Source organism: Bos indicus, chromosome 16, assembly GCF_029378745.1.
Source record: "Bos indicus isolate NIAB-ARS_2022 breed Sahiwal x Tharparkar chromosome 16, NIAB-ARS_B.indTharparkar_mat_pri_1.0, whole genome shotgun sequence".
Lineage (NCBI taxonomy): Eukaryota > Metazoa > Chordata > Mammalia > Artiodactyla > Bovidae > Bos > Bos indicus.
Genome location: NC_091775.1, coordinates 51,396,131 through 51,421,105, shown reverse-complemented (window position 1 = coordinate 51,421,105; position 24,975 = coordinate 51,396,131). Strand labels below are relative to the sequence as shown.

The following is a 24,975-nucleotide window of genomic DNA, read 5'->3' as shown; positions in this document are numbered from 1 at the left end:
GAGAGAGAGGCTCAGCCAGGGACTTGCAGAGAGAAGAGGGGGGTGCAGCATCCACCCCAGAACAGGGAGCACGAGGGGCCAACGGGGACCCCCAATCTCTGGGACAGGACTGGCGATCAGAACCTGGCCTGGGACCCAGGGCGTGAGTGTCTCCTGTAAGGGTGGAGGGTCATCCAGTCCATCCAAGGGAGATACTGGTTGAGTGTGAGTCAGCAGGGAGGGGCTGTCCAGGGCTGGGTTCATGGCAGAGTGAGTCGGGGCAGATCATCAGGGAAGGTGTTCACTGGCGTGGCCTGGTTCAGAACTGAGATCCCACAAGCCTGGCAGTGCCACACACACACACAGAAAAATAGAATCAAAACCTAGAAGTGCTGCAGGTCTCAAGAGAAGCCTGGCAGGGGGGAACGGGGGGAGTGGTCTTCAGACTCAGCCATAATCGCTTGCCAGGCATCTGCAGCCTACAAACGTTGAACACGAAACACACACAGGGAAGATGTTTGTAGCGGAACCTGGAATAAGAGATCAAGACAGTAAATGTGTTTAGTACCAAAGAGTTCTGGCCTTTTGCTAAATGCCCAAGTCAGAAGTTGGGCAAGGGTGTGAGTGGTCAGTTAGAACAAGAGTGGTCACTGCACATGAATGCAGGCACCCTGACCTTGTTGGTGACCAGAGAAACGCAGGACGTTCAGACCTGCCAGTGCCCCGGGCTGCTGTTTACACAGTGACAGTCCTCGTACTTCTGGGGGTGCAGACCCAGACCCCTGCTTTCTGGAAAGCAGTTGGGGAAAAGCTCAGTGGCTCTAAGGTGCCCTGTCCTGCTGTCCCTGCAGTGAGTCCATCCTAGAGGAGTGGCCACATCACTGTCACCCTCCCTGTGCTGAGAAACCCTGCCCTTAACCCCCCAGTGCAGGGGTTTGAGCCTCGGCACTGTAGATGCCTTCTTCCCATCCTGGGACAACTGGAGGGGTGTCTGCTAATGGCACATGGGCCGCCTGTGCAGCAGGACTGGCTGGGTAGACGGTTCAGGAACTGCAGCTTTTATTATGAGGAGAGAGTCCTGCGGGGAGGGACAGTATGGAGTGAGAGGCGGGCGGGGAGACCCGGGTAAAGACACCAGCAGGGCTGGCTGTGCTGGTCGAGGATTTCTCCTGGGCTTTTCGAACTGAGGAAACCTCCCCTGCAAAGGGCCAGAGAGTAAATGTTTCAGGCTTTGTGGGCCATGCAGTCTCTGTCACAACTGCACAACTCTGCAGTCAATGTGACCACGTAAGAGCAGCCCCAGAGGTTGATGACTGAAAACATGAGCAGGGGGCCAGCCGAGCAGCACGTGAGACAGACTGAAAAATACTTTCACCCATTAGTCTGTTAATTCACATGATTTTCTGAGAGATGAAGCTTCATTTTTGTTATTATTTTTATGATTTAATTAATCAATTATTTTTTTATGTTTTATACTTATTTTTATTTATTATTACTACTCCTTTTTGGCTATTCCACACAGCTTACGGGATCTTGGTTCCCTGACCAGGGATTGAACCTGTGTCCGCTGCATTGCAAGATAGATTCTTAGACTGCCAGGGAAGTCCCAAAGACGTGACTTTTTTTAATGGTTCCATGAATGCTGACGGGCTGGAAACAGGGGTGAGAGCAGTCTCGGGCTTGACACTCCCTCCTTGAATCCTGGATTTGCTCATGAGCAGTCACCCTTCTGGGTGGAGGCGCCAGTGCCAGTATTAAACTGGACTGGCCAGAGTCAGAGCTCTCAGGAGGAGTGACCCTGTGGCTGGCCTCCCATCTGGCCTTCGCAGCCATCACTGTCTCTTGGGCCATGCCCAGAGGGAGCCCCATCACCTGTGGTTGCCTCCTTGGGTCGGGACAACTCCAGCAGCGTGGGGGACTTGGGTACATGCTTCTTTTCCTGAAATTGTGAGCAGTGGTGTGTGTGCATGTGTGTGTGTGCATGCATGGACTTGTCTTCAGCAGAGCTTTACTGGGCTCCCACTGTGTGCTGGGCACCATCCCAGGTGCTGGCCATGTGGCTGTGACTGAGATGTGTGTGCTCTGTGTGGGGGAGAGGCTCCTTCCTGGGGGGAAATGAGCTCCTTGTGCCCACTGGCTGCCAGTAGCTGGTCCTGCACCCTTGGCCCACTCTTGGGGAAGATTTGCTCTGGTCAGTACCGGTACAGTGCATCCTTTCTGTTCTCCAGGAGTAATTTGAAACTTTCTTGAAGTAAAGAAATTTGTTAAATGTAACAAAAGAGGCTAAAACATGTAAATGGGATATGGCTGCAACAGAAGTAAGTGGGAGCCTGCCAACGTACGGACACCGTGTAACCAAGGAGACGACTTGGGCTCCAAGTGGTAGGCGGGTGACCCCACTACTGGACACACTCATCTTTGCGTTTTATGACTTCCAAAAGTTACAAAATTCTCACCAAACGAGCCAATCATGATCATGAATCTCAAGCCTTTATAACCAAGAGGAACAAAGATTGACCATTTAAAGTCTTTTTGAAATGCTGAGAAAAATACAAGGGTGGAGCAGTACTAGAAGGGACACTCGGAGGCAAGTCTGGGTCAGTCTCTTGTGGGGTCACTGCTCCTTTCTCCTGGGTCCTGGAGTGCACAAGGTTTTGTTTGTGCCCTCCAAGAGTCTGTTTCCCCAGTCCTATGTAAGTTCTGACGGCTCTGTGGCGGGGTTAATGGCGACCTCCTCCAAGAGGGCTTATACCACACCCAGGTCTGCTGCACCCAGAGTCCCTGCCCCTGCCGCAGGCCACTGCTGACCTGTACTCTGCAGGAGACACTCAGACACTCAAAGGCACTGTGGTGGTAAAGACTCTTGAGAGTCCCTTGGACAGCAAGGAGATCCAACCAGTCAATCCTAAAGGAAATCCTTTAGGATTTCCTGAATATTCATTGGAAGGACTGATGCTGATACTCCAATACCTTGGCCACCTGATGCAAAGAACTGACTCATTGGAAAAGATCCTGATGCTGGGCAAGACTGAAGGCAGGAGAAGAAGGGGATGACAGAGGATAAGATAGTTGGATGGCATCACTGATTCAATGGACATGAATTTGAGCAAGCTCCAGGAGTTGGTGATGGACAGGGAAGCCTGGGATGCTACAGCCCATGGGGTCACAAAGAATTGGACACAACTGAACAACTGAACTGAACTGAATCGCATGGAGCCCTAGAGTGGTTCAGAATCCAGATGCATTCAGTTGCTAGGCATGGTCGCCTCTGTGTTCGTCATGCAGGGGTCATGTGGGTTTGGACGAGGGTCATGCAGTGGTCAGGCTCCCCCATGACCTTCTCACCTGGGTCACTTCACTCAGGCGGGGCCCCTCGGCTGTTCTGAGCACAGCCAGGCTGGATTTGCAACCCCGCTGCAGGTCTTGCAGGCAAGGAGGCCCTGCCCACGGAGAGGTCTCGTTATCTGCCCACAAGGTCCTATGGGAGCATAGCCCCAGCCCCTCGGGGCCTTGGTTCCCCCAACCTTGGGACAGACCTGAGTCAGGGCTACTAGGCCTGGGTGGGGCCTGGTACCAGGTATGAAGAGGCCTCTTTCTGGCCTGGCTGCATGTCCCCTCAGTGTGGAGGGACAATGGGGGCACAGGCCCGGCTGCGTGTTGTTACAGGGCAGCATGTCCCCTTGGTGTGGGGGAACCACGGGGCCACTGGGCCTGGCTGACGGTGCCTGTTCTTGTCCACACAGAGAGCGTACTGCGGCCAGTGCAGCGAGAGGATATGGGGCCTCGCGAGGCAGGGCTACAGGTGCATCCACTGCAAACTGCTGGTTCATAAGCGCTGCTACGTGCTCGTCCCACTGACCTGCAGCAGGCATATGGTGAGTGGACACCTCGGCCGGCTGGGGTGCAGTCCACACTGCTGTCCCTGGGGACCCTCGGCCTCCCCCTGCCCAGCTGGGATGCTAACCCCATCCCTGCTACCCACAAGACGAGAAGAGGGGGTGACATAGGGGCTGCAGAGTGACGGCTCGGGTCAGCAGTTGGGTCGGGGCCTGTTCTCAAGCCCCAGGAGTCCCCCAGCATTACTGGGGCCCCAGGGTCCACCAATAGGGAGCTGCCTCAATTGTGATGTCAGCCGTGGAAGCTGGAGCCAGGGCCTGACTGCGGCCGCTGTGTGATGAGGGCAGGGCTGACAGGACTAAGTGTTACTATGTGAAAAGACACATTTTATAAGCGCCTGCTAGAAGAGTGGAGCCTGAAGGCTAAGCGGCCACCTCCGCCTGTGGAAACGCAGGTAATTTCAGTACTCATCTTGCCATGTTCAGGGCGATGCTGTAACAGGTGAATGACGTGTGTTGTGACGTCACAGTGTATGTGACAGGTGAGTCCCGGTCATGCAGTGTCTCCAGAAGCCCCGTGTGGTGCTGCCTGGTCACTCGGCCTGTGTCTTTGCAGGATTCCGTCATGCCTTCCCAGGAGCCTGCAGTGGACGACAAGAGCGACGACGTGGACCTTCCCTCCGAGGAGAGCGATGGAAGTAGGGCTGCTGCTCCCACCCCCAGAACCCTTTCTAGATCCTCCTCTCTCCCACAGAGCCTGTGAGCATGGCCGCTCGCTGCAGGGCTGGGGCGGCCTCTCCAGAGCAGGAGTGGGCAGGCTGGCCTGCCCTGGGCGCCCACATCTCTGTGCTGCTGCCCATGGGAGTCGGGGTTGGGGCTGGGGTTCCCTCTGTTCCAACCTCGGGAGTTCTATGAGGCTCTAATGCAGTGGCCACCACAGATACTCGTCTCTGGAAAGGTCTGCCATGCTCAGTATTGCATAGTTCTTGGGTTTCAGTAGGTTTGTTTTTTTTGGTTGTACAGAATTTTTTTTTTTTTTTTTATGCTAAGAAGCATTCAGAGAGCAATTTTGATTCCATTTTGACCCTTGGCCCTGCTCTGAGCTTCTGCAGTTCTGTGCATAGTCACAAGGGTGTACGAGAGCCTAGGCCTCACTCGATAAACACTTGTTCCTTCCCGAGGGGTGATGTGAGGCCACAGAGCACAAAGCAGTACAGCACCTTATGTAAAGGAGACTCCCACGCACCACCCACCTGTCCACCCACATCCACACACGTCCACTCACTCTCCACCCACCCCCACCATCCACACACATCCACCCACCATCCACCCCCACCATCCACACATGTCCACTCACTCTCCACCCACCCCCACCATCCACACACATCCACCCACCATCCGCCCCCACCATCCGCACACGTCTACTCACTGTCCACCCACCCACCATCCACATACTCCACCTGCCATCCACCCCCACACGTCCAACCACCACCCACCCCCACCACCCACACACGTCCACCCACCCACCATCCGCACACGTCCACCTACAATCTACCCCCACACGTCCACCTACCCACCATCCACACACATCCACCATCCACACACATCCACCCACCACCCACCCCCACCATCCCCACACACACTTCCACTCACTCTCCACCCACCCCCACCATCCACACACATCCACCCACCCACCATCCACACACATCCACCCACCCACCATCCACCCCCACCATCCACACACCATCCACCCACGATCCATCCACCTGCCCACCTGTCTACCCACCCATCTGCACACGCTGAGAACAGAGACTGGAAGGCTCGACATCAAACCCTTCTGCCCGCTAACTTCTAGAAGAACCATGAGGGAAAGTTGTCACAAATGCAGATTCCCAGGCCTCAGCCCCAGAAGCTGAGAGTCGGCAGGTGGGGGTGGGCTCTAGAAACTGTTCTCCCGAGTCTCTAGTTGGGGCAGAAGCAGCTGCTCCAGGCCTGCCCCCTGAGCAGCAGGGGGCCTGGCCTGGCCCGGCACTGCGTGTCCACAGAGGGCCAGAGGCCATGGGGTCCCTGGGTCCTGGGCCACATCCCTGATGATGCCTGTGACCCCCCCCCACCTTTTTCCTTCCTCTTCACCAGTTGCTTATATTTCTTCAACCCGGAAACATGACAACATTAAAGATGATGCTGAGGTGAGTAGAAAGTGGCTCGTCGGTGTCTGTCTCTGTTATAGAGGTCCGTCAGCTCATTTCTGGGGCCACTGTGGGAACTTAAAGGTGAACTACGAGTCTCCGGGGAGACGCGGCCTGGTGGGCATCAGGGATTGCATACACCAAGGCGTCAGGGTCACAGGTCTGCAAAGTCTTAAGAGACATTTAGCACAGAGGCAATTGCCGGACAGGAGGTGGGACTGACCCTCTAATCCCAGGACTGGTTCCCCTGGCAACCAGCCATACCCTCAGGTGACCTAGAGGCTTCCCTCGAGGCGGTTCGTTAACATGACAAAGGGACATTTTGCTGGCTCTCTGCACCCGGAACCCCCTGGGGTTAGGAGCTCCGCGCCAGGAATGGGGCCCTTGAACAAGTAGGGACTTTATATTACCAACCACAACAGCACAGTTTGACTCTGGGTGATAAATGAGGCTCTGAGAAGTTTGGTCCCGTGCGAGGGCGGTTCCAGCAGGAGCTTCCATCCACTGAACCTCCTCGCAGCACCTGGGGAGGCCACACCTTTCCCAAGGTCCTTGTCCCCTCTGGACTTGAGCTCTTTCTCCTGGTCGTCTGTGTCTGGAATGAGTCAGGAGCACTCAGTTACCTTTCCTCCAGTACAGAACCCTCTTCAGAGAGTCCTCAGGAGGGGCGCACGTGGCCTTTCCCTGCCATCGACGGTCGCTTCTAGTGACGCTTGCTGTGGCGGGTCTCCCGAGGCATTAGCAGGTTATGCTTTGTGCCCCCTGGGGAGGGCCAGGTGAGCTGATCCCAGCACCAATGGCCCTGGGGTGTGTGAGCCCATGGTCACTTCCTCAGCAGTCAGGGCAGGCTGGCCCTGAGCATCCCTCCTGGCTCACAGAGGGGCCACCTGTGACTGGTGATGGCTCCTGGATCTCTGCTCCTTCCATCAGAAGCTCTAGGGGCCTGCTCCTGGGTGGGGAGGGCATGGGGGATGATGAGTCCCTTCCCGCTTCCTCGTATCTTGTCCACCCCCATCAGGACCTCAAGCCAGTCATCGACGGGATGGACGGGATCAAGATATCTCAGGGGCTCGGGCTGCAGGACTTCGACCTGATCAGGGTCATCGGGCGCGGGAGCTACGCCAAGGTCCTGCTGGTGCGGCTGAAGAAGAACGACCAGGTCTACGCCATGAAGGTGGTAAAGAAGGAGCTGGTCCATGACGATGAGGTGAGACTGCATCTGTTCCCACTTGTTCAGTTGCCAAGTTGTGTCCAGCTCTGCGACACACGGCCTGCAGCACACCAGGCCTCCCTGTCTGCTCCTCTGCGTGCAAGTACGCGCACAGAACAGAATGTGCGCTTTTACCGCTTTCCAGTGTACAGTTTAGTGACTTTTAGCACATTCACGGTATTGGGTAACCATGGCTACCGCCCAGCCCGCGACGTTTCCTCCCATGAGCAGTCTTTCCCCGGTCTCTTCCAGCCCCACAGCCGCCCGGCCACTTCTGTCTCTGTGCATTTGCCTGTTCTGGACGCTACATGTAAATGGATGTAAACCATGCGCTGTGGGACCTTCTGTGTCTGGCTTCTCTGACGGAGCATCTCGTTCTCATGGTCCACCCAAGTGTATCGAGGCGCGGCACACCTCCGTCTCTTCTAGGCCTCAGCTGTGTTCTGTATTACGGACAGGCCCCGTTTGGCGTGTGTGTCCGTCCCTGATGAGCACATGGCTTGTCTCCATTTCCGGCTGCCGTAAACGTCTGTGCAGCTGAGTCCCTGTTTTTACTCCTCTGGGTGTTCACCTGGGAGGGGACTGCCAGGTCGTAGGGTCATCTTGTGTTTCGCTCTGAGGAACAACTGAACCGTCTTCCCCTGTGTCATTTTACATTCCCACCAGCAATGCACGAGGGCCCGCTTCTGCCCGTTCTTGTCGATACTGGCTGTGTTCTGCCACGAGGGCCCACTTCTGCCCATTCTTGCCGATACTGGCTGTGTTCTCTTTTTTGATTATTGCTGTCCTAGCGGGTGTTTAGTGGCTTTGACAGGCATTCAGCACCTTTTCATGGGCTTCTTGGCTCTGTGTACTTTTGATCTATTCTTTGACCCCTGAATGGGGGTTACGTCCCTTAGAAGCAGAGTGACTTCAGAGGGAGCAATGATGATGTCACTGTGAGACGACTTGATACACGTGGAGTGGGGGCCACGGCAGGGCTGCCCAGGCTTGCAGCTCAGAGGGCAGAGCCAGGGCTTCACCATGTCCCCACCTGCCCTCCCAGCAAGTGCATTTGGCAGTGCACACACCGCCCAGCTGGCCGCCAGCCCCTGGTGCTAAGCTCACAACTGAGCTGGTGCAACCTACCTCTCAGCTGAGGAAGCGGAGCCTCGGGGAGGTGTGGGGCCCAGCGTCTTCACTGCTGGTCACAGCCCTGCAAGGTGATTCCAAGTCCCCGCCCAGTGCACAGCTGGCTGGAGGATTGATGGTGTCTTTGGGGGTGGGGCACTTTCTAGAATGCTGAGAGGAGAGGTCTCCAGGGAGGGTTACTGCTGTGGTTGATCCTGGCATCATCACATAGCCAGGGCCAGGGCTGGAGCCTGGACTTTGAGGTGGTCTCAGGAGAATGAGACACTAGGAGTTGGCAGAGGGGCCAGCTGTGTGCATTTGTGAGACTCTGCCATCCTGTGGCCCCGGGCCTGGGTCCTGGTCGATGGACTGAGGAGTGGCCCGCATCTGATCCCTGGAACCTGTGAGCAGGACCTTATTTGGCAAGAAGTGATTACGGATCCTGGGATGGTCATTCTAGATTATCTGGAGGGGCCCTAAATCCAGGGACAAATGTCCTTTTAGAGAAAAGCAGGGGAAAATTTGAGACAGAAAGAAGGAAAGACACAGTGAAGCTGTTAAGAGGGAGGTAGAGAGGAGCCAGAGACCCCTGGAGGTGCAGGAACGACCCTCCGTGGGCACCTGGGAGAGAGCGTGGCCCTGCCCACACCTGAGCTCAGGCTTCTGCCTCAAAGCAACGAGAGGATGCAATCTGGAGTGTTAAAGCCCAGCACTCTGTGGCATTTTGTTACAACAGCCTGGGGAGTCCAGCAGGCGGGAGGAAGGCAGACCAGGGGTGGGGGCGGTTTGGCCTCCATGTGGGGGAGGGGGTATCGTGCACCCACTGAGGTTTCCTTCCTGAGCACCTGGGTGGCCAGGTGCCTTAGAGAACAGACAGGGACGGTTGAGGGCTGTGTTTAAGGCTGGCTCTGCATTTGAGACTCTGAGTGGAGATGCCAGGTGGCCATCACATGAGCAAGCAGAGCTGGGCTGGGTAGGGCTGGTTAGATGAAGCCATTCCTCCCAGAGCATCTCTTCGTGGGGTATAGAGGTCAGAGGGATCAAGACCCAGCCTAGGATGAGGAACCCAGATGATCTTTGGCCCTCCAAATGTGTGCTCACTGAGAGTTTGCTAATTTTTCCCAAATTCCTTGGGGGAAGGCAGGCTACTCTGAACACATCTCATTCCCTCTCACTTTCCCTGAAAGAAGGGGTTTAACTTAGGGAATATGGGGGCCTGGGCCTCATGCAGCTCTTTCTCCGGTTGGAATGGAACCAAAGCTGGGACTGTCAAGCTGACTTTTCTCCAGGTTTCAGCGTGGACTGTGAGGGAGACAGTCCGATTGTGGGAGCTGGTGCTTGGGAGATGAGTGTGGGGTGTGGGGAATCCTCCACTCTCTGTTCCTCCCGTCTTCAGTGGAGATGATAATATGAACCTTCCACGGCACCATGGGCAACACATGAGGCCAGCTCACAGCTGGTGATGGTGGCTTTAGTGGTGCTTTGGTAGAAATGGTGATAACTGATGAGTCATGATCCTGATGGTAATAGAGTTGGTGATTGTGGTGGTGATGCTGGTGGGGATGGAGATGGTGGTCAGGGCGGTGGTGGTGAGGGTGATGGTGGTGGTGGTGGTGGTGGTGAGGATGATGGTGATGACAGTGAAGGTGGCAGATGGTAACGGGGACAGTGGTGGGGATGGAGAATGTCTCAGTGGGAGTTTTCTTTCCTCTCTGCGTTGTCTCCCCTCAAGCAGAGTTGGCAGAGTTCCTCTCTTGCCTCCCCTTCCCCAGGATGTCTGTGAAGTACTCACACTCCCTGGCTTCTATTTCAGGATATTGACTGGGTACAGACAGAGAAGCACGTGTTTGAGCAGGCATCCAGCAACCCTTTCTTGGTCGGCTTACACTCCTGCTTCCAGACAACAAGTCGGTAAGATAAGGGGTGTTTCTGGGATTCTGCTGCTCTCTAGTCTGAACTGCGGAGAGGCTGAGTTGGCGTGAGGTTTCCGCTCTTATCTGTGGGGCCCTCCCGTTTGCAAGTGTCGAAGCTTTTTGGTTCATCACTTAACTTTGTTCTCAGCTGGTGTCATATGACTTGAATTTCATACAAATGAAGCTAAATTCTTTGATTCTATTTGCAAAATATTTATTGAGCACATCCCACTGTATGGGATACAAGTGTGGGATTGGATGCTGGTATGGCCCTGTGAGTGGGAGGTCTGTCTCTGTACTTGTGGGTCTCACTGATAGTGCAGTAAAGTAATAAACACCAGGACCTTCACTTAAAAGCTTTGTATGTGTTAGATTTCTGCTTTAAAATGGTTGGAACTACTGGTCTATGACATTCAGCATATACTCAATTTGGAATTTTCTTGGCCAGATGACTTGAACTTACACAATTTGTTTTATTTGAAAAAGTACTGTGTTCTGGGTCAGAGTCCTCAGGGCCCACCCACAGGTTCAGTGACTTAGGAGAACTCACAGGACTTAACACAATGTTGAATTCAAGACTGAGACTTACTTCCGGGAAAGGGTATAAAGCAAAATTGGCAAAAGGCAAAGATGCTCGAGGTAAAGTTGGGAGGAACCCAAGCGTGCACTGGCCGGAGTCCCTCCGCATGGGGTCCCACGGGACTCCTTGAATTCCTCTGAAAGGAATCGTGAAACCTGGGGTGAGTCATGTAGGCACCTCTACCTAACACATGCCAAATCCCAGGCTCCCAGTAAGCAGCAGGTGTCCAGGGCAGATGCAGTGTTTCTGCAGCGTGATCGCGTGAGGCAAGCTCACCATTTGGGGAGGGTTCGCATCAGCGCAGGGAGCCAGTGACTCCACTGGAGTCGGCGTGTAGCAGGGCGGTCTCAGCCCCACTGTGCTCACTGTCTCTGCTCAGGGTCCCCTGTAACGAGCAGTGAGTCACCCCCGCCCCCGTGTGCCCCCTCACCTCCCCCATCTCCAACCCCCTGTTCCCACAGAACTGGCCTTTCCCCGGGTCTGCAGATGTCCCCCAGCCCTGTCCCCAAGCTCAGTGATTCTGCCTCCTGAGAGGGTCTCAGCCACCTCTGTTTCCTCCCCTTGAATCCTGGCCACAGCCTCTCGGGGCATCCGGTCCCTGGGGCACCAGGTTGTCACTTCCCCCATGCAGAAACCGAGCCGTGTTTGAAAACACGGATCTGAGACTTCTGACCACTTTCCCAGTTGTTTCTGGGAAACATCCAGGCTCCTAGGCGTGTGGATGAGGCCCTGCGACCAGGCTCCATCCCAGTCTGTCCATCTTTGCCGCGCAGCCCTTTCCTCACCTCTTCTTCCCCGGCCCAGGGTGCATGGAGAGCCTGGGACTTGTGTCTGGTGTACTCTCCACGCCTCTGTTTGGCCCTGACCGGTCTCTGGGATATGGGACAGACCCTAGAGAGGGAGTGCTCCTGACTTCACTCTTTCTAAATGGATTCTAAAACGGGTTTCACTGTGATGTTCTGTTAACTTTACTACATGGAACATGAAGAGTGTGGACAGACAGGGGTCAGATATTTCAGCCTCACTTACAGCTTTGTTGCTGGGAGCATGGCACCCTCTGAGCTCACGCCCTGGCAACCCTCCAGTTCACATGCTCCCAGGTGCATTAAAGTTAGGATCACTCCTGTGTGATCCCCACGATACAGGCACGCATGATACTGCCTTTCCAGACCGCCGTGAGAAGACTCATATAGAGCCTTCAGCACCATAGCTGGGAGGCACCCTGGAGCAGTTATCGTCTGTATCTAGTTTCCTTGCCTCTAACATTACAGAAAGTGAAAGTGAAGTTGCTCAGTTGTGCCCGACTCTTTACGACCCCGTGGACTGTAGCCTACCAGGCTCTTCTGTCCATGGGATTCTCCAGGCAAGAATACTGGAGTGGGTTGCCATTTCCTTCTCTAGGGGATTTTCCCGACCCAGGGATCGAACCCAGATCTCCCGCATTGCAGACAGACGCTTTGACCTCTGAGCCACCAGGGAAGCCCAACGGTACAGAGCCCGGCAGTAACCTCTAGAAGCACCTGAAACCTGGATGGTTGGGGCAGGTGTCTTTCCCAGGCTGTTTCTCGGTGCCTTCTTGGACCCAGCCCCTCAGTATGAACTCCCTAAGAACTGGGCCAGGCATGCTTTGAGCAGTTGGTTGATCCTGGCACCTCATGGGCAGTCATAGTGTTAAAGGATGATTCTCTAAGTGCAGCCATATTCTCGGTAAAGAGGCACAGTGAGCGTATGTCAGAGTTTGCTTGACTGTCTGATTAATGAGAAAATAGTAAGAGGTCATGACGTGCCCACAGGAGTTCCAGGTCCTGCACATGTTGGCTGATGGGGACCTTGGGATGGACAGATGCCCAGTGCAGAGCTGGCTGGGGGGCCGGGAGGGGTCTGCACGGGGCAGACCTCCTTTGCAAGTCTGTGGATGGCATTGTTGACATAGAACCCCCCCAGAGAAAGCATCTGACAAGTGCAGCCACCAGGACCCCCACACAGACCAGAGTGGACACTGCAGGGGGCAGCAAGGCCTACGGCATTCAGCACGGCTGTGGGGATGTGGCCGGGGCACCTGCTGGCTGCTGCACCACCTCCTCCAGGCTCCTCATGAGTTGTCTGCCCCCGAGCGCCTGCTGTGGAGCCAGGGGCCCACTGAGTCCTTGCAGTGCTGCCAAACGGTGGACACCTGCTCAAGCAGAGCTGTGCCCGTGGGCTCCCAGCAGCAAAAACCTGGCGAATAAGACCCAGCTTCTTATGAGCAGTTATCAGAAGAGGAGCAGGTGGGTCTGCAGTGAGCAGACACAGGGTCCAGCCTGATCACCTACTCCTGATGGGGGTTGGGGAGAACTGGTTCCTGGGGGCCCTGGAGATGGCGGAAGCACTCACAGGACACACCAGCGGCTGCGATGCAAGAACCTGCACAAGAGGCTGTGACCCCGAGAGGAATCAGCTTTGACCTTGAGAGGCCAGGTGCCCCCTCCCTAGGAGCATGAGTCATAGTACTTTCAAAAGGTAGAGCATTTGTTCCTGTCATAATTTAAACTCAGAATAGAAAGCGGGGTGCTGAGTGACAGCGGGTGTGGGCGGAGCCACGTCAGCCTCTGTTCTCCATGCAGATCCCCTGAAATGGTCCACGTGCAGCCCCGACCCCATGGGCTAGGGTCTCAGCATGAGGGCGCACGTGGGGAGAAGGGCATTTCAGAAGGTGGCTTCCCTGCTGCCCAGTTTTGCTCGCTGTACTTTTCACATTTTCTAGGTAGTGATATCCTCAGTGTCCTTCTGCAGCTGCTCCGCTGTTTTGGTCTCTCCTACTTTGCCTGATTTCATCATCAGGCATGTCTCCTGTGAACGTGCGTTTCATGTTCCAGGCATCCTTCACATGTGAGGGCACCTGCATTTGAGCTGGACTCAGCCCAGTCGCACTCGCCCTGGAACTCGGACATGTGTTGGGTGGTGTGGTGGGCACACGTCCTTTACGGGGAGCTGGAGGCTTGTTTGTCCTCTCATCCAGAAGGAGGTTTCTCTGGGCCGGTGTCATCAATTTCCTGTCAGTATCTGTCCCTGAGCTGTGGTCTCTGTCTGGTCTGCTTGCTCACAGTGAGCAAGCAGGATCATGTGAGCATCCTTCTGAGTCAGGGACCAGGTTCTGACCATGTGGGTCCAGGGGTTGCCAAGCGTTTCTGATCTGTGTTTTCTTTGGGAACAAGCCTGGTCCATCCTGAGATGCCCCTTTGGCTTTTGACCTCCTTTTTTGTCTGTCCTTCATTATCAGAAGCCCAGGCCCTTGTCTGCTTCCTCTGTTCCTTTCTTCTGTCCCCTAGCTTCAGGGGGACGGGGGTGGCCACCCTGTGGTTGGGGGGTTTATACCTGGAAGTGGGGCTCCAGGTGTGGGTTCTGGATTCCTCCAAGCCACCCAGTATCGGATCTCATAGACAGTACCTGTAGTCCTGGGAAAATTACTTGACCTCCCAGCATCTCAATGTACCTGTCTAAAATAAGAAAACCCCTAGAACCTACCATGAAGTTCTTGGGTTAAGTTTCATACACAGGTGTGCTTAGAACAGCACCTGACATTTTGTGAGAGTTGTGAGAACTGTGTTCTTACTATTTTTTTATACCGGGGATCAGCACTTTTTCTCAGAAGACCAGATAGTAGCATCACCTTTGAGGGCCACATGGTCTCTATGACAGCTACTCACTGGGGTGCAGACGGACGCAGGCAGTGTTCCAGTAAAGCCTTATCGACAGACACGGGTTGGGGAGTGGGTGTGGTCAGATGCTGGTGGCATTACTCTTGATCTCAGCACTGTCCCGTGTCATCTGGGTCCCCTCTGAGTGAGGCTGGTAATCTACCCTATAGGGGAGGGAGGCTGGGCTGACTTGGCCCTGAGATGAGGAAAGCGCTCAGGTGGTCCCCTCCTGCCCCCTGGCACCTCAGCCCTCAGAGGGGCCGGCATTCCAGGTTTATCCTGGGTGAGGGGTCAGGTGGGTAGCATCTCTGGCCCCCACTCTGCAGCCTGGCTCCTGCCCTGGTCTCTGGCCCAGGAGTGGACTGTGGTGTTTACGCCCCTTTCTGTCTCCAGCTCTTGATTAATCCTGTTCTGTGAGTTTTTACTATATTCTGTACATTTAGTTAAGTACTAAGGAAACGTGACCTGCTGTCTCGGCCCTGGGGGAGGCTTCTTTCCTGTCCTGGCATCACACACGTGCCAACCAAGCCATGCAATCTGGGGCTCACGGGCAGAGCCAGTTGAGCCCGGAGACGGGCCCTTGGCTGTGCTCGGCCATGGACATTGGGGTGTTTGTCACAGCAGCCAGCTTATCGGAGTCACTTGAAGCGTCATCATCGGAGTGAATCAGCCCCTGGTGGCTCCTGAGGGGTTTGCTCCACAGAAATGTTGAAGGTAGTACACCTAAACTAAGACGACATCGTAAGTCAACTAGACTCCAGGATACATTTTTTTTTTAATGTCAAAAGTAGTGTTAATGTTTATCTGTAAAAGGAAAAAAATATTAGGGAACTGGGGACCCATGTGCCACATGGCATGGCCAAAAAAATAAGAAAAACAAAAAACCCACTCTGCCCTGTTGTTACAGCTGATCAGTGTTGCGGATTAAATGAATTCCTTGATCAGCGACTTACCTGAGCCCCGGGGCCCCAGGTGGCAGTCACAGACCAGCCAAGTGTGCCTCCGTGTCCACTGCAGTCACATGGCTTCTGTGAAACCCCTGTTATAGGCTTTCCTCCAGATCCAGAGAGGAAGCCACCATTGCTGCTACTTTTCTCGGGTTTTAAACATCTCTTCTGCTCCCCGAGGCCTCATGTTGGTGTCTGTCACCAGCTCCAAGATGGCACTTCTTTCTGTCCATGTGGGCGGCCACCGTCCATTCCCTGGGGAATATCCACGTAGGGTGGACACGTCTCCTGGGGCAGCGCCATCCCTGATCACCGTGGCAAATCTCGTCCTGTTCTTTGAAGTCACAGTGTTCTGAATAAACGCTCTTGTTTTTTAGTGGCGAGGCCTTGGGCCTCTCCCCAGGGCTTGAGCACCTGCACGTTTCGCCCAGGGTGGCTGCCAGGGTTCAACGTGCACACATGTTGGAACAGCGCGCAAAGGTCTGTGGGGGCTGTGCAGCCATCCTTGTCCTGTTTGTGCCACATCGGCAAGCCTTTTCCGTCTCTCACCTCTGTTGTAGCGTGAAAGCAGCCACAGGCAAACGTGTGAGTAAAACTTAGCTACAGTGCAGACCGCCCAGTGTCAGGGTCAGGGTCACTGGGCCCTCTCCAAGCATGAGAGCCGTCCCGCCCTGCAGGACCACATGGAAAGCTCTGGCTGCTCCCCCAGTACTCAGTCCTCAGTCTCCATGTCTGCTGTGTGCGTTTAGGAATTGTTTCTTGTGTAAATATGTGATCACAGGCTTGGTAGGCGGTCTGTAGCTTGTTCACATGCTCCACGTGTTGGGCATCGCCATCATCGCACCGGTGATGCAGACGGGCTGCCAGTGCTCAGAAGGGCTCCCTCTGTGCTCTCGACTCTCTGAAAGCCGCCCCTCTCCATACCCAGAGGAACTGTTACCTAAAAATCCACAAGCTGGCCTCAGCAGGGCATTTCAGGGAATTCGTGTGTGAATTTAATTTTGAAAATAGAACCTTATTAAATGTGAGGAGGATCCTATCAAGGAAAGAAACCACAAGGTAAATTGTTTAGGGACCTGAAGAGCCCTGCCTGCCTCCAGAGAATGGGCCTGTCAATCACAGGCCTCTCCCACCAGCACCCCCACCCTCCTAGAGGCCTGTCAATCACAGGGCCCTCCCACCAGCACCCCCACCCACCCTGCTGCCCCACCCTCCTAGAGGCCTGTCAATCACAGGCCCCTCCAGCCAGCAGCCCCACCCTCCTCTGGGAGGCCCTTAGCATTGCAGATTCCCAGTGGCCAAGTCAGCGTGTTGGACCCTCTTACTCTGGACCCGCATCTTGGGGTGGGTCCCACAGGAGGGGTGCATGGGACCCTCCCATGGTTCCACCCAGCCCTTCCCCTCCTGACTGCTTACCCCACTGGCCATTTTGTGGGCTCTGCCTCAGGCCCTCCAGGCCAGCTACACCAGGAGGCTGAGCACCTCGTCTCCTTCAGCCTACCCATCTCCCTGCCCCAGGTCCACCCAGACAGTGGCCAGAGGGTCACTGATGTCCCCCAGCTGGTGCACCCGCCCTTCTGGCTTCTCCAGCTGAGCTGGGCCCCTCTCCTTGCAGGGTGGTCCCTCAGCTTTGCCCTCCTCCACCTCTTCCTACGCACCATCCAGGCCTCTGCTCCCTGGGGAGGCCTTCCATAGCAACCAGCCACATAGTGCCCTCCCAGCCCCAGTGAGCCCCCGGCCACCAGCCCTGCTTTATTTTTACATTTTTACTCCAAAGGCAGGCCAGGCATCATTGAAAGTGAAAAGTGAAAGTCACTCAGTCGTGTCTGACTCTTTGCAGCCCCGTGGACTGTAGCTTGCCAGGCTCTTCTGTCCATGGAATTCTCCGGGTCAGAATACTAGAGTGGGAAGCAGTTCTTTTCTCCAGGAGATCTTCCCAACCCAGGGATCGAACCCAGGTCACCCACATTGCAGGTGGATTCTTTACCATCTAAGCCACCAGGGAAGCCCTCTAAAGGCATCATTGGGAGAGTAAATAACTGTGTTGAATGACATGAGTGGTCGACAAGAGTTTCTCTCCCAAGTTTTATTTCATCAGGATCAGAGCTGAGGGGCTCCTGCCACTGACCCCAGAGTTGGATGGTCTGGTCGCCGCCTGCCTGGGCCTCTCAGGACAAGGGTAACCCTAGCCTGTGTATCCTGCAGGTTGTTCCTGGTCATCGAGTACGTCAACGGGGGCGACCTCATGTTCCACATGCAGAGGCAGAGGAAGCTGCCCGAGGAGCACGCCAGGTGGGTGCAGCTGGGGCAGGCACGGGGGTGGGGGGAGGGGCAGGGGAGGCCAGGCCACAGCCTGGAGGGTCCTGGGAGTGACCCGGCCTTGGTCCTGACCCTCGGCGCTCAGTGTACGCAGTGATGCCATCCGGCCTCAGCAGGATGATCTTTGTTATTAAATGATTCTCAGGGACACTGACCACATTGGCCACCCCCTCCCCCCTGCAGCCTCGACCTCACAGGTGGGTGGGGCATTTATTTCCACCCCATACACATCTCTTTCCTGTTTTCCCATACTTTTTTCCCTTTTCCTCATTTCCTCACTTAAAAATAATTCCACGTGGCACTGTGAGTCACCATAGGTCCTTTTTGGGGAGAGGCAAGTAATAAATCAAGAACCCCACATGCTCATGTTCTCCTTTTTTAATTGTGGAAAAATATGCATAACATAAAATTCCCACCTCAACCATTTTTAAGTGCACAGCCAGTGGCATCAGGCACATTCACATTGCTGTGCAGCCATGCCCAACACCATCTCCAGGACTTTCGTCTCCAGGACTTTCATTGCCAGGACTTTCTCCTCTTCCTGGACCGAAGCTCTGTCCCCATAAAACACTCATTCCACATCCCCTCCCTCAACCCACACACTCCTACTTTGTCTCTGTGACTCTGACTCCTCCAGGGACCTCAGAGAAGTGGAATCACATAGGATGCATCCTCCTGCATCTGGTTTGTTTCACTCCGTGTCATGTCCTAAGGTCCATCTACATTGGAGCAGGTGTCAGTGTCGGCACCTCCTCCCTTTCCAAGGCTGGATCCTATTCTATCACAGGAATGGGCCACATTTTATCCTCATCTTTTGACGAACACTTGGGTTGCTTCCATGATTTAGCTACTGTGAATAGTACTGCTGTGAACAAGGGGGTACAAATACCCATTTGAGCCCCTGTTTTCAATTCTTTCGAGTTATTCACAGAAGTGGAATTGCTGGGTCACATGATAATTCTATTTTTAATGTTCTGAGGACCTTCCAAGCTATTTTCCACAGCAGCTGCACCATTTTACATCCCAACCAGCAGTGCATGAGGGTTGCAGTTTCTCCACATCCTTGCCAGCCCTTGTCATTTTCTGTTCGAAGGGATGGGGGGCCTGTTGTATAGTGGCTGTCTTGGTAGGTGTGAGGTGGTGTCTCATGGTAGGTTTGGGTTGTGTCTCCCTGACCATAGGGATGCTGCCTGTCTTTCCCGGTCCTGTGGGCCCACGTGTGTCTTGCCCAGTCCTATTGGCCCATGAGCTCATCAGTAGAGAATTCCAAGGTCTTGTGTCCTCCTGTCCAGGTTACTGGTTGGGTTATCTCTGCTGATGACAGGTGTTGCCCCTTCCCCAGGTTCTATGCTGCTGAAATTTGTATCGCACTCAACTTCCTGCACGAGAGAGGGATTATCTACCGGGACCTGAAGCTGGACAATGTCCTCCTTGACGCCGATGGCCACATCAAGCTGACGGACTATGGCATGTGCAAGGTGAGCATCCCGCCCACTGCTCCTACCCGCCCGCCTCCCAGAGTCATGGCCAGCCTGGCGTCCGCACCATCTCACCCATGCCTGGTCTCCGGCACCTCCACATGACCACAGTCCTCTGCATTCTCCCACTAGTGGGGGCGTGTCTGGGGGTGCCCTCCCTCCTGGTAATTGGCTTTGTCCCCACAGGAAGGCCTGGGCCCTGGTGATACAACAAGCACTTTCTGCGGAACCCCGAACTACATCGCCCCTGAAATCCTGCGCGGAGAAGAGTATGGTGAGCACGGGTGGGACAGGCACTCAGCTCTGAGGCTGGAGTGGACCAGGACACCCAGACACCCCACGCCCTGAGACCCTCCTTTGCCCAGGGACTTGGATCTGAGTCGGAAGTGGACCAGGACACCCTGAGCCCTGGGAGCTGCCTCTGCCGGAGACTCTGTGATGGAGCACAGAGGGAAGGAGGCAATCCTAGTGGGGCTAACCCTGCCGGGGTCCTAACCAGGGTCTCTGGGGAGCGGGCCCAGCTGCCAGGAAGAGGGTTTCCTGACCAAATTCCACTAAAACACACACCCTTACTTTGTCCAGCCCCAGGTCATCACCTGGCCTCAGTCCCAGCTGTTGTCCCATGTGTCCACCTGAGTGTCCCCTGGGGAGGTCACTGGACAGGATCCCTCTGGTCATGGAGCCCAAAAGGCTTGGGAAGAAGACAATGCAAAGACAGGCCCCAAGCAGGGGTCCCAAGCCACTGGTGCCGCCCACGAGTGTGGGTTCCCCAAACCCACCAGAACCACCCACAGCCCCTGTGACACTGGAGTACATCCACACCCTCCTCTGGGTGTGAAATGAAAATGAGATCAGAACATATGTACATACGTGTCTGTGTGTGCACACCCCTTGTATTTTTGGGTTCTGCTGTTTTCCCATCACAAGTACTCTTTCAAATAGTTCCACATATTTTCTTTGCCATTGAAATTGGGGGGTAGCAGGGTGGGCAGGTTCTCTTCCCCCTCAGATCCCTGGGCACCCGGGAGGCCAGTACAATTGAAGTCACTTAATAACCAAACAAGGAGGATGGACAGCAGCCATGGTCCAGAGCAGAGTCTATAGCCCTCCCAGGATGGGGGTCCTCTGTGTGACAGAGCTTCACACCTTTGGACATCGGGGGCGGCTGGCTGTCCCTGGGCTTCCTTCACATGAAGACAGCTTTACAACCGCCAAGACGGTGGACAGAGTGGAGGCCAGGCCACCTGGAGATGCTGGGGACACCCAGCCTCAGCTGTGGTCCAGGCCCAGGTCACAGCTGTTGCCTGTGACTGGATAGCACAAATGGAGAATCCTGGCCTGACCAGCCTGGCTCTCCCTCAGGGTTCAGCGTGGACTGGTGGGCGCTGGGCGTGCTGATGTTCGAGATGATGGCAGGCCGCTCCCCCTTCGACATCATCACTGACAACCCCGACATGAACACTGAAGACTACCTTTTCCAAGGTGCGTGGGCCATATGTCCTATTCCCTCCATGCCCTGTGTGTTTTCCCCTTTTAGAAGTGGGGGTGAAAGAGTCTCCTGACTGGTTGCTGTGGCTGCCATAGACTAGGTGGGGCCACCTGTCCACTACTGGCTCTCAGGGAGCAAAGCATGGTGGGCAGGAGGATACTGCTTTTTCACATCCATGAGAAAGAATCTGTCCTGATTTAGTCCAGGCCCCCTTCTCCCCACCTCCGGTGTGCACCTGAGTCCCAGCGGGGGCTGTGCTCAGCCTCAGCTCCTTGCCATCTGGGCCCCTGGAGCAGAACTGACTGCCCCCAGGATGTTGACCCAGGCTGTCCCCACAGTGCCCTCCTGCGCCTGTGGACGTGGGGAGGCTGTCCCCACAGTGCCCTCCTGCGCCTGTGGACGTGGGGAGGCTGTCCCATAGTGCCCTCTTGTGCCTGTGGACATGGGGAGGCTGTCCCATAGTGCCCTCTTGTGCCTGTGGACCTGGGGAGGCTGTCCCACAGTGCCCTCTTGTGCCTGTGGATGGGGAAGGTGTCCCAGTGTTGTCTTGCGCCTGTGGACGTGGGAAGACAGGACCAGCTGAGCTGCCGTTGGTTCATCCCTGATCATGAGCATGCCTGATTATGGGCACCAGGGCCTCTGAGGCTTGGAGACCCTGCTGGGGTGCAGGAAGAGGCCCAGGCCACCGTGACTGCTGCGACCCTCTCTCCCGGAAAAGGTTCCCAGTACCTTGCAGGCTGCTGGGAAGAGCTGACAGGCTGGGGGTGGGGAGGGGGAGCTGGAGGAGGGGCAGCAGAAGGAACAACTCTCTCCTCCGGTCCTGCAGTCATCCTGGAGAAGCCCATCCGGATCCCCCGGTTCCTGTCCGTCAAGGCCTCCCACGTGTTGAAAGGATTTTTAAACAAGGTACGCCCCTGTGGCACCCCAGCGGCCATGGCTGCAGCCCTTCCTCAGCTACTGGGGTTGAGGCTTTACCACCTGGTCTGCTAGTTCAGTGCTGGACGTGGGTGTGACTCTGCTTCCTTCCTTGGTGGTCCTATGGCTGCTTATTCACACTTGACAAAAGATAATGAGGAGATACTATGCCAAGGAGGCATTTCCTGAAGGAGCTTAACCTGTTGGGAGGAAGCAGTTTCACCTGGGTCGGGGGCCGGCCATGGATGGTTTGCTGATGCTGTTTAACACCCGCTACTGAGTAGGGCTGCCCTACTCTGTGCTGACTTGTCCTCATTTGAACTCTGACCCCCCAGGACCCCAAGGAGAGGCTTGGCTGCCGGCCGCAGACTGGATTTTCTGATATCAAGTCTCACGCCTTCTTCCGCAGTATAGACTGGGACCTGGTAAAGTGGTTGGAACCTGATACCCACCTCCCTGGGGGGCAGGGGCCTCCAGGGGGCAGGATGGGTGGAAATGGGGGTGCATTGGGAAACACTGATTGAGAACAAGGAGGCGGGCTGTGACAAGGCCCTGGTGGCAGTGCTTCCTGAAGGTCCTGAGAGCAGCCTTGCTGGGGTGTCCAATTCATGCTGTGCTGGGTGTCCTGTGGGGGTGTGTTTGGGTGGATGAGCACAGCCATACACCCATTGATTGAGCTCCATGTCCACGCCCTGAGTCAGCTCACAGATACTTCCACTTAACCATCTAGCTAGTCCCAACTAGACACCTAGGTGCGCTGTGGCCCCTCCCCCTACAGTGGCCCTTGACCCACCCAGTCCTGGGGACTCAACCTTCTGGGTCTGGGCCTTCTCCCACCCCCAGTGCTGCCACCCGGGGCCCTGGGATCGCAGTGTGCACATGGGTGTGTGGGCACCTGCATGCATGCACATACACACACTGGTAGCCCCCTTCTGCCAGTGGGGTCCACCCATCCCCTCTGTTCCGCACCCCCCTCCTGCATCCCCTGGGTGAGAGAGATAGGTGTGCCTCTCCAGGTGGCCTGGGTGTGCTGGCCTCAGCCCTGACACTACCGGGCGGGACTGGGGGATTCATCTCTGTGACATTCTCATTTCCTGCACCAACTTCATTAGCAGAACTTGTGTGTTCAGCTTCCCAAATCCCCCAAACTTATAGGACCTGTTTCAACCTTCCAGGCCCAGTTTGCTTTTGTTGCCATAAGTGGTGTTCCTAAGGGCCCTGGCCCCACAATGCAAAGACAGGGTGAGCTGAAGTGGACTGGAGGCTTATTTCTGACTTGGCTGGAGCTCTCTCCCTACAGGGACCTTGGGACAGTTCCATGTCTCCAACCTGGTCACGTGGAGGCCCCACCCAGGCAGGGGTTTCCAGGCTGGCTCACTCAGGACCCTCCAAGGGAAGGCAGCAGCCAGTCCTGAAAGGCCGGGGTCATCCACCCCCTGAATCAAGCTGTCCCGGCTGTGAGAGTACAGTGGTCCAACTGGAGGACTGGCTCCTGCCTGTCCTCTGGCTCCAGCTTCCCTTCTGACTGGGACGGTCCCTCCGGGCAGGGATCTCCATGCCTCAGTGTGGCTCTATCTGAGGTCTGAGGAGCAGGCCTGGCCCAGCACCTGTGTGCAGCACACACTTGGTGGAGGGAGGGGAGAAGAGGTAAAGAGTATATGAACCTGGGGGCCCATGCCCGCCCCCCTCGGTGATTGGAACCACTCTTGAGTTGCTCTACCTCCTCCACGTGACTCTACCCTCTCCAGACACCACTATGTCTCAACCCCCAAGATGAGACGTGCATCCCTTTGGGATTAGGAATACTAGTCTAGAATACTAGAAATGGCCGTTTAAGGCTTCTCGGGAGGAGGGGTCCCAGTGGAACATAGGTATCCCTACCAAGCCCCAGCTCTCTTACCACCGGGGTTCCAAGATTAAAACTCCCTAAACCAGCCTCCTTTGGTTTAAGGAGTGGGGTTGCAGGCCCTCGATGGCATGGGGTATGTCTCTCATGGTCTGTGCTGCCAGCACTTTTCAGCTCAAGTAGAGTTTTTCTGACTTTGGCAGAAATTTCTGCTACACTTTAGAGAAAAACAAATGGCCATCAAACGAGCCGTATATACTTAAGCACCCTTTCTTCTGTTTGATTCTGTGGTTTGAGTTTGCAAAGCGCCAAGACGGCGCAAGTGGCTCTGACCGTATATCTTCCTGCAGCTGGGGAAGAAGCAGGCCCTCCCGCCCTTCCAGCCGCAGATCACAGACGACTATGGCCTGGACAACTTCGATACGCAGTTCACCAGCGAGCCGGTGCAGCTGACCCCTGACGACGAGTAAGGCCTGCACCACGGTGGGGCAGGGTGTCGAGCTGCAGGGGCGGGGAGGAAGTATCCCAGGTGGAGGCAGGGCGTCCTGAACTTTGTTGGGGAGGAGTCCCATGCAGGGGTGGGGCGTCCTTAGCTGCGGGGCGAGACAGGGCCAGGTCTCGAACACGCCCACCAAGCCTCCTCTGTCCTGCGCCACAGGGACGTAATCAAGAGGATCGACCAGTCGGAGTTTGAAGGGTTCGAGTACATCAACCCACTGCTGCTGTCCACTGAGGAGTCCGTATGAGGCGCCGCGCTCTCGTTGTGGACGCGTGGACGGCCCTGGCCCTGGCCCTGACCCCTGCGCATGCATGCGGGGCCGGGCGTGGGCCGGTGCCCAGGGCAGAACAGCCTCCCCGTGCGGCCCATGGGCCTCAGGCCCAGAGGAACTTGCTTCTCGCGCCTGCGCCGCAGGGGCCACGTGACCGTGTCCGAGGGAGAAACTGCCCCCAACTTCGAAGGTGCACACTTTCCACAGAAGCAGAACTGACCTGCTCCACCTGGAGTTGGCCTGTAATGTCCCGAGGAATAAAGTGTCCCTCTGATGCTGGCGCTTCCCTCTGATGCCTTTTTTCCGCGGGGGGCACCCGCCCAGAGTCGCAGGCGCGGCCCACGCGGAGGAGGCATGGCCGGAGTGTAAGTGCCTGCGCAGTGGAGTTTATACAAATTCGGAACATTTTCTAAATCCTGGTAAGTTCCTGTTGTTAATATTTAACAAGTATTTTCATACCGAGCATGTCAGCAGTTCCTGTGGTCTGACGCCCAGGTTACACCTTCACCAGGTGGGCTCCATCGGTCCCAACCCGGGCCTTAGACTGACCAGGAAAATTGGGTCATAGAGGTTCTAAAACAAGGCTCACCAAAGCACCCGCAAACCAAAAAAAAAAAAAAAAACCCACAAAGTTGAAAAAGAAATCTGCACAAAATATATTTCTGGAAACACTAAGCAGTGCCTACATTATGTCTTGTGTTATGTATCAGATTTTTG

General features: G+C 55.5%; 1 protein-coding gene across 2 annotated transcripts in view; it reads left to right on the top strand.

Annotated features, from left to right (window-relative positions):
• Positions 1-24,534, top strand: part of PRKCZ (protein kinase C zeta) — a 99,804-nt gene extending 75,270 nt beyond the window's left edge. Inside the window, exons 6-18 of one of the 2 annotated variants that reach the window (XM_019976638.2) lie at positions 3,723-3,854; positions 4,432-4,513; positions 5,952-6,004; positions 7,023-7,211; positions 10,138-10,235; positions 17,647-17,733; positions 19,103-19,238; positions 19,425-19,512; positions 20,601-20,720; positions 21,554-21,633; positions 21,978-22,067; positions 23,839-23,954; positions 24,147-24,534. In XM_019976638.2, coding sequence (XP_019832197.1) covers positions 3,723-3,854; positions 4,432-4,513; positions 5,952-6,004; positions 7,023-7,211; positions 10,138-10,235; positions 17,647-17,733; positions 19,103-19,238; positions 19,425-19,512; positions 20,601-20,720; positions 21,554-21,633; positions 21,978-22,067; positions 23,839-23,954; positions 24,147-24,234 — 1,359 coding nt within the window. In that variant the 3' untranslated portion in view covers positions 24,235-24,534. Of the gene's footprint in view, positions 1-3,722; positions 3,855-4,251; positions 4,271-4,431; positions 4,514-5,951; positions 6,005-7,022; positions 7,212-10,137; positions 10,236-17,646; positions 17,734-19,102; positions 19,239-19,424; positions 19,513-20,600; positions 20,721-21,553; positions 21,634-21,977; positions 22,068-23,838; positions 23,955-24,146 lie in introns of those variants that run through there. The other variant, XM_070768358.1, reaches the window with a different exon arrangement.
• Positions 24,535-24,975: the final 441 nt, after the last annotated feature.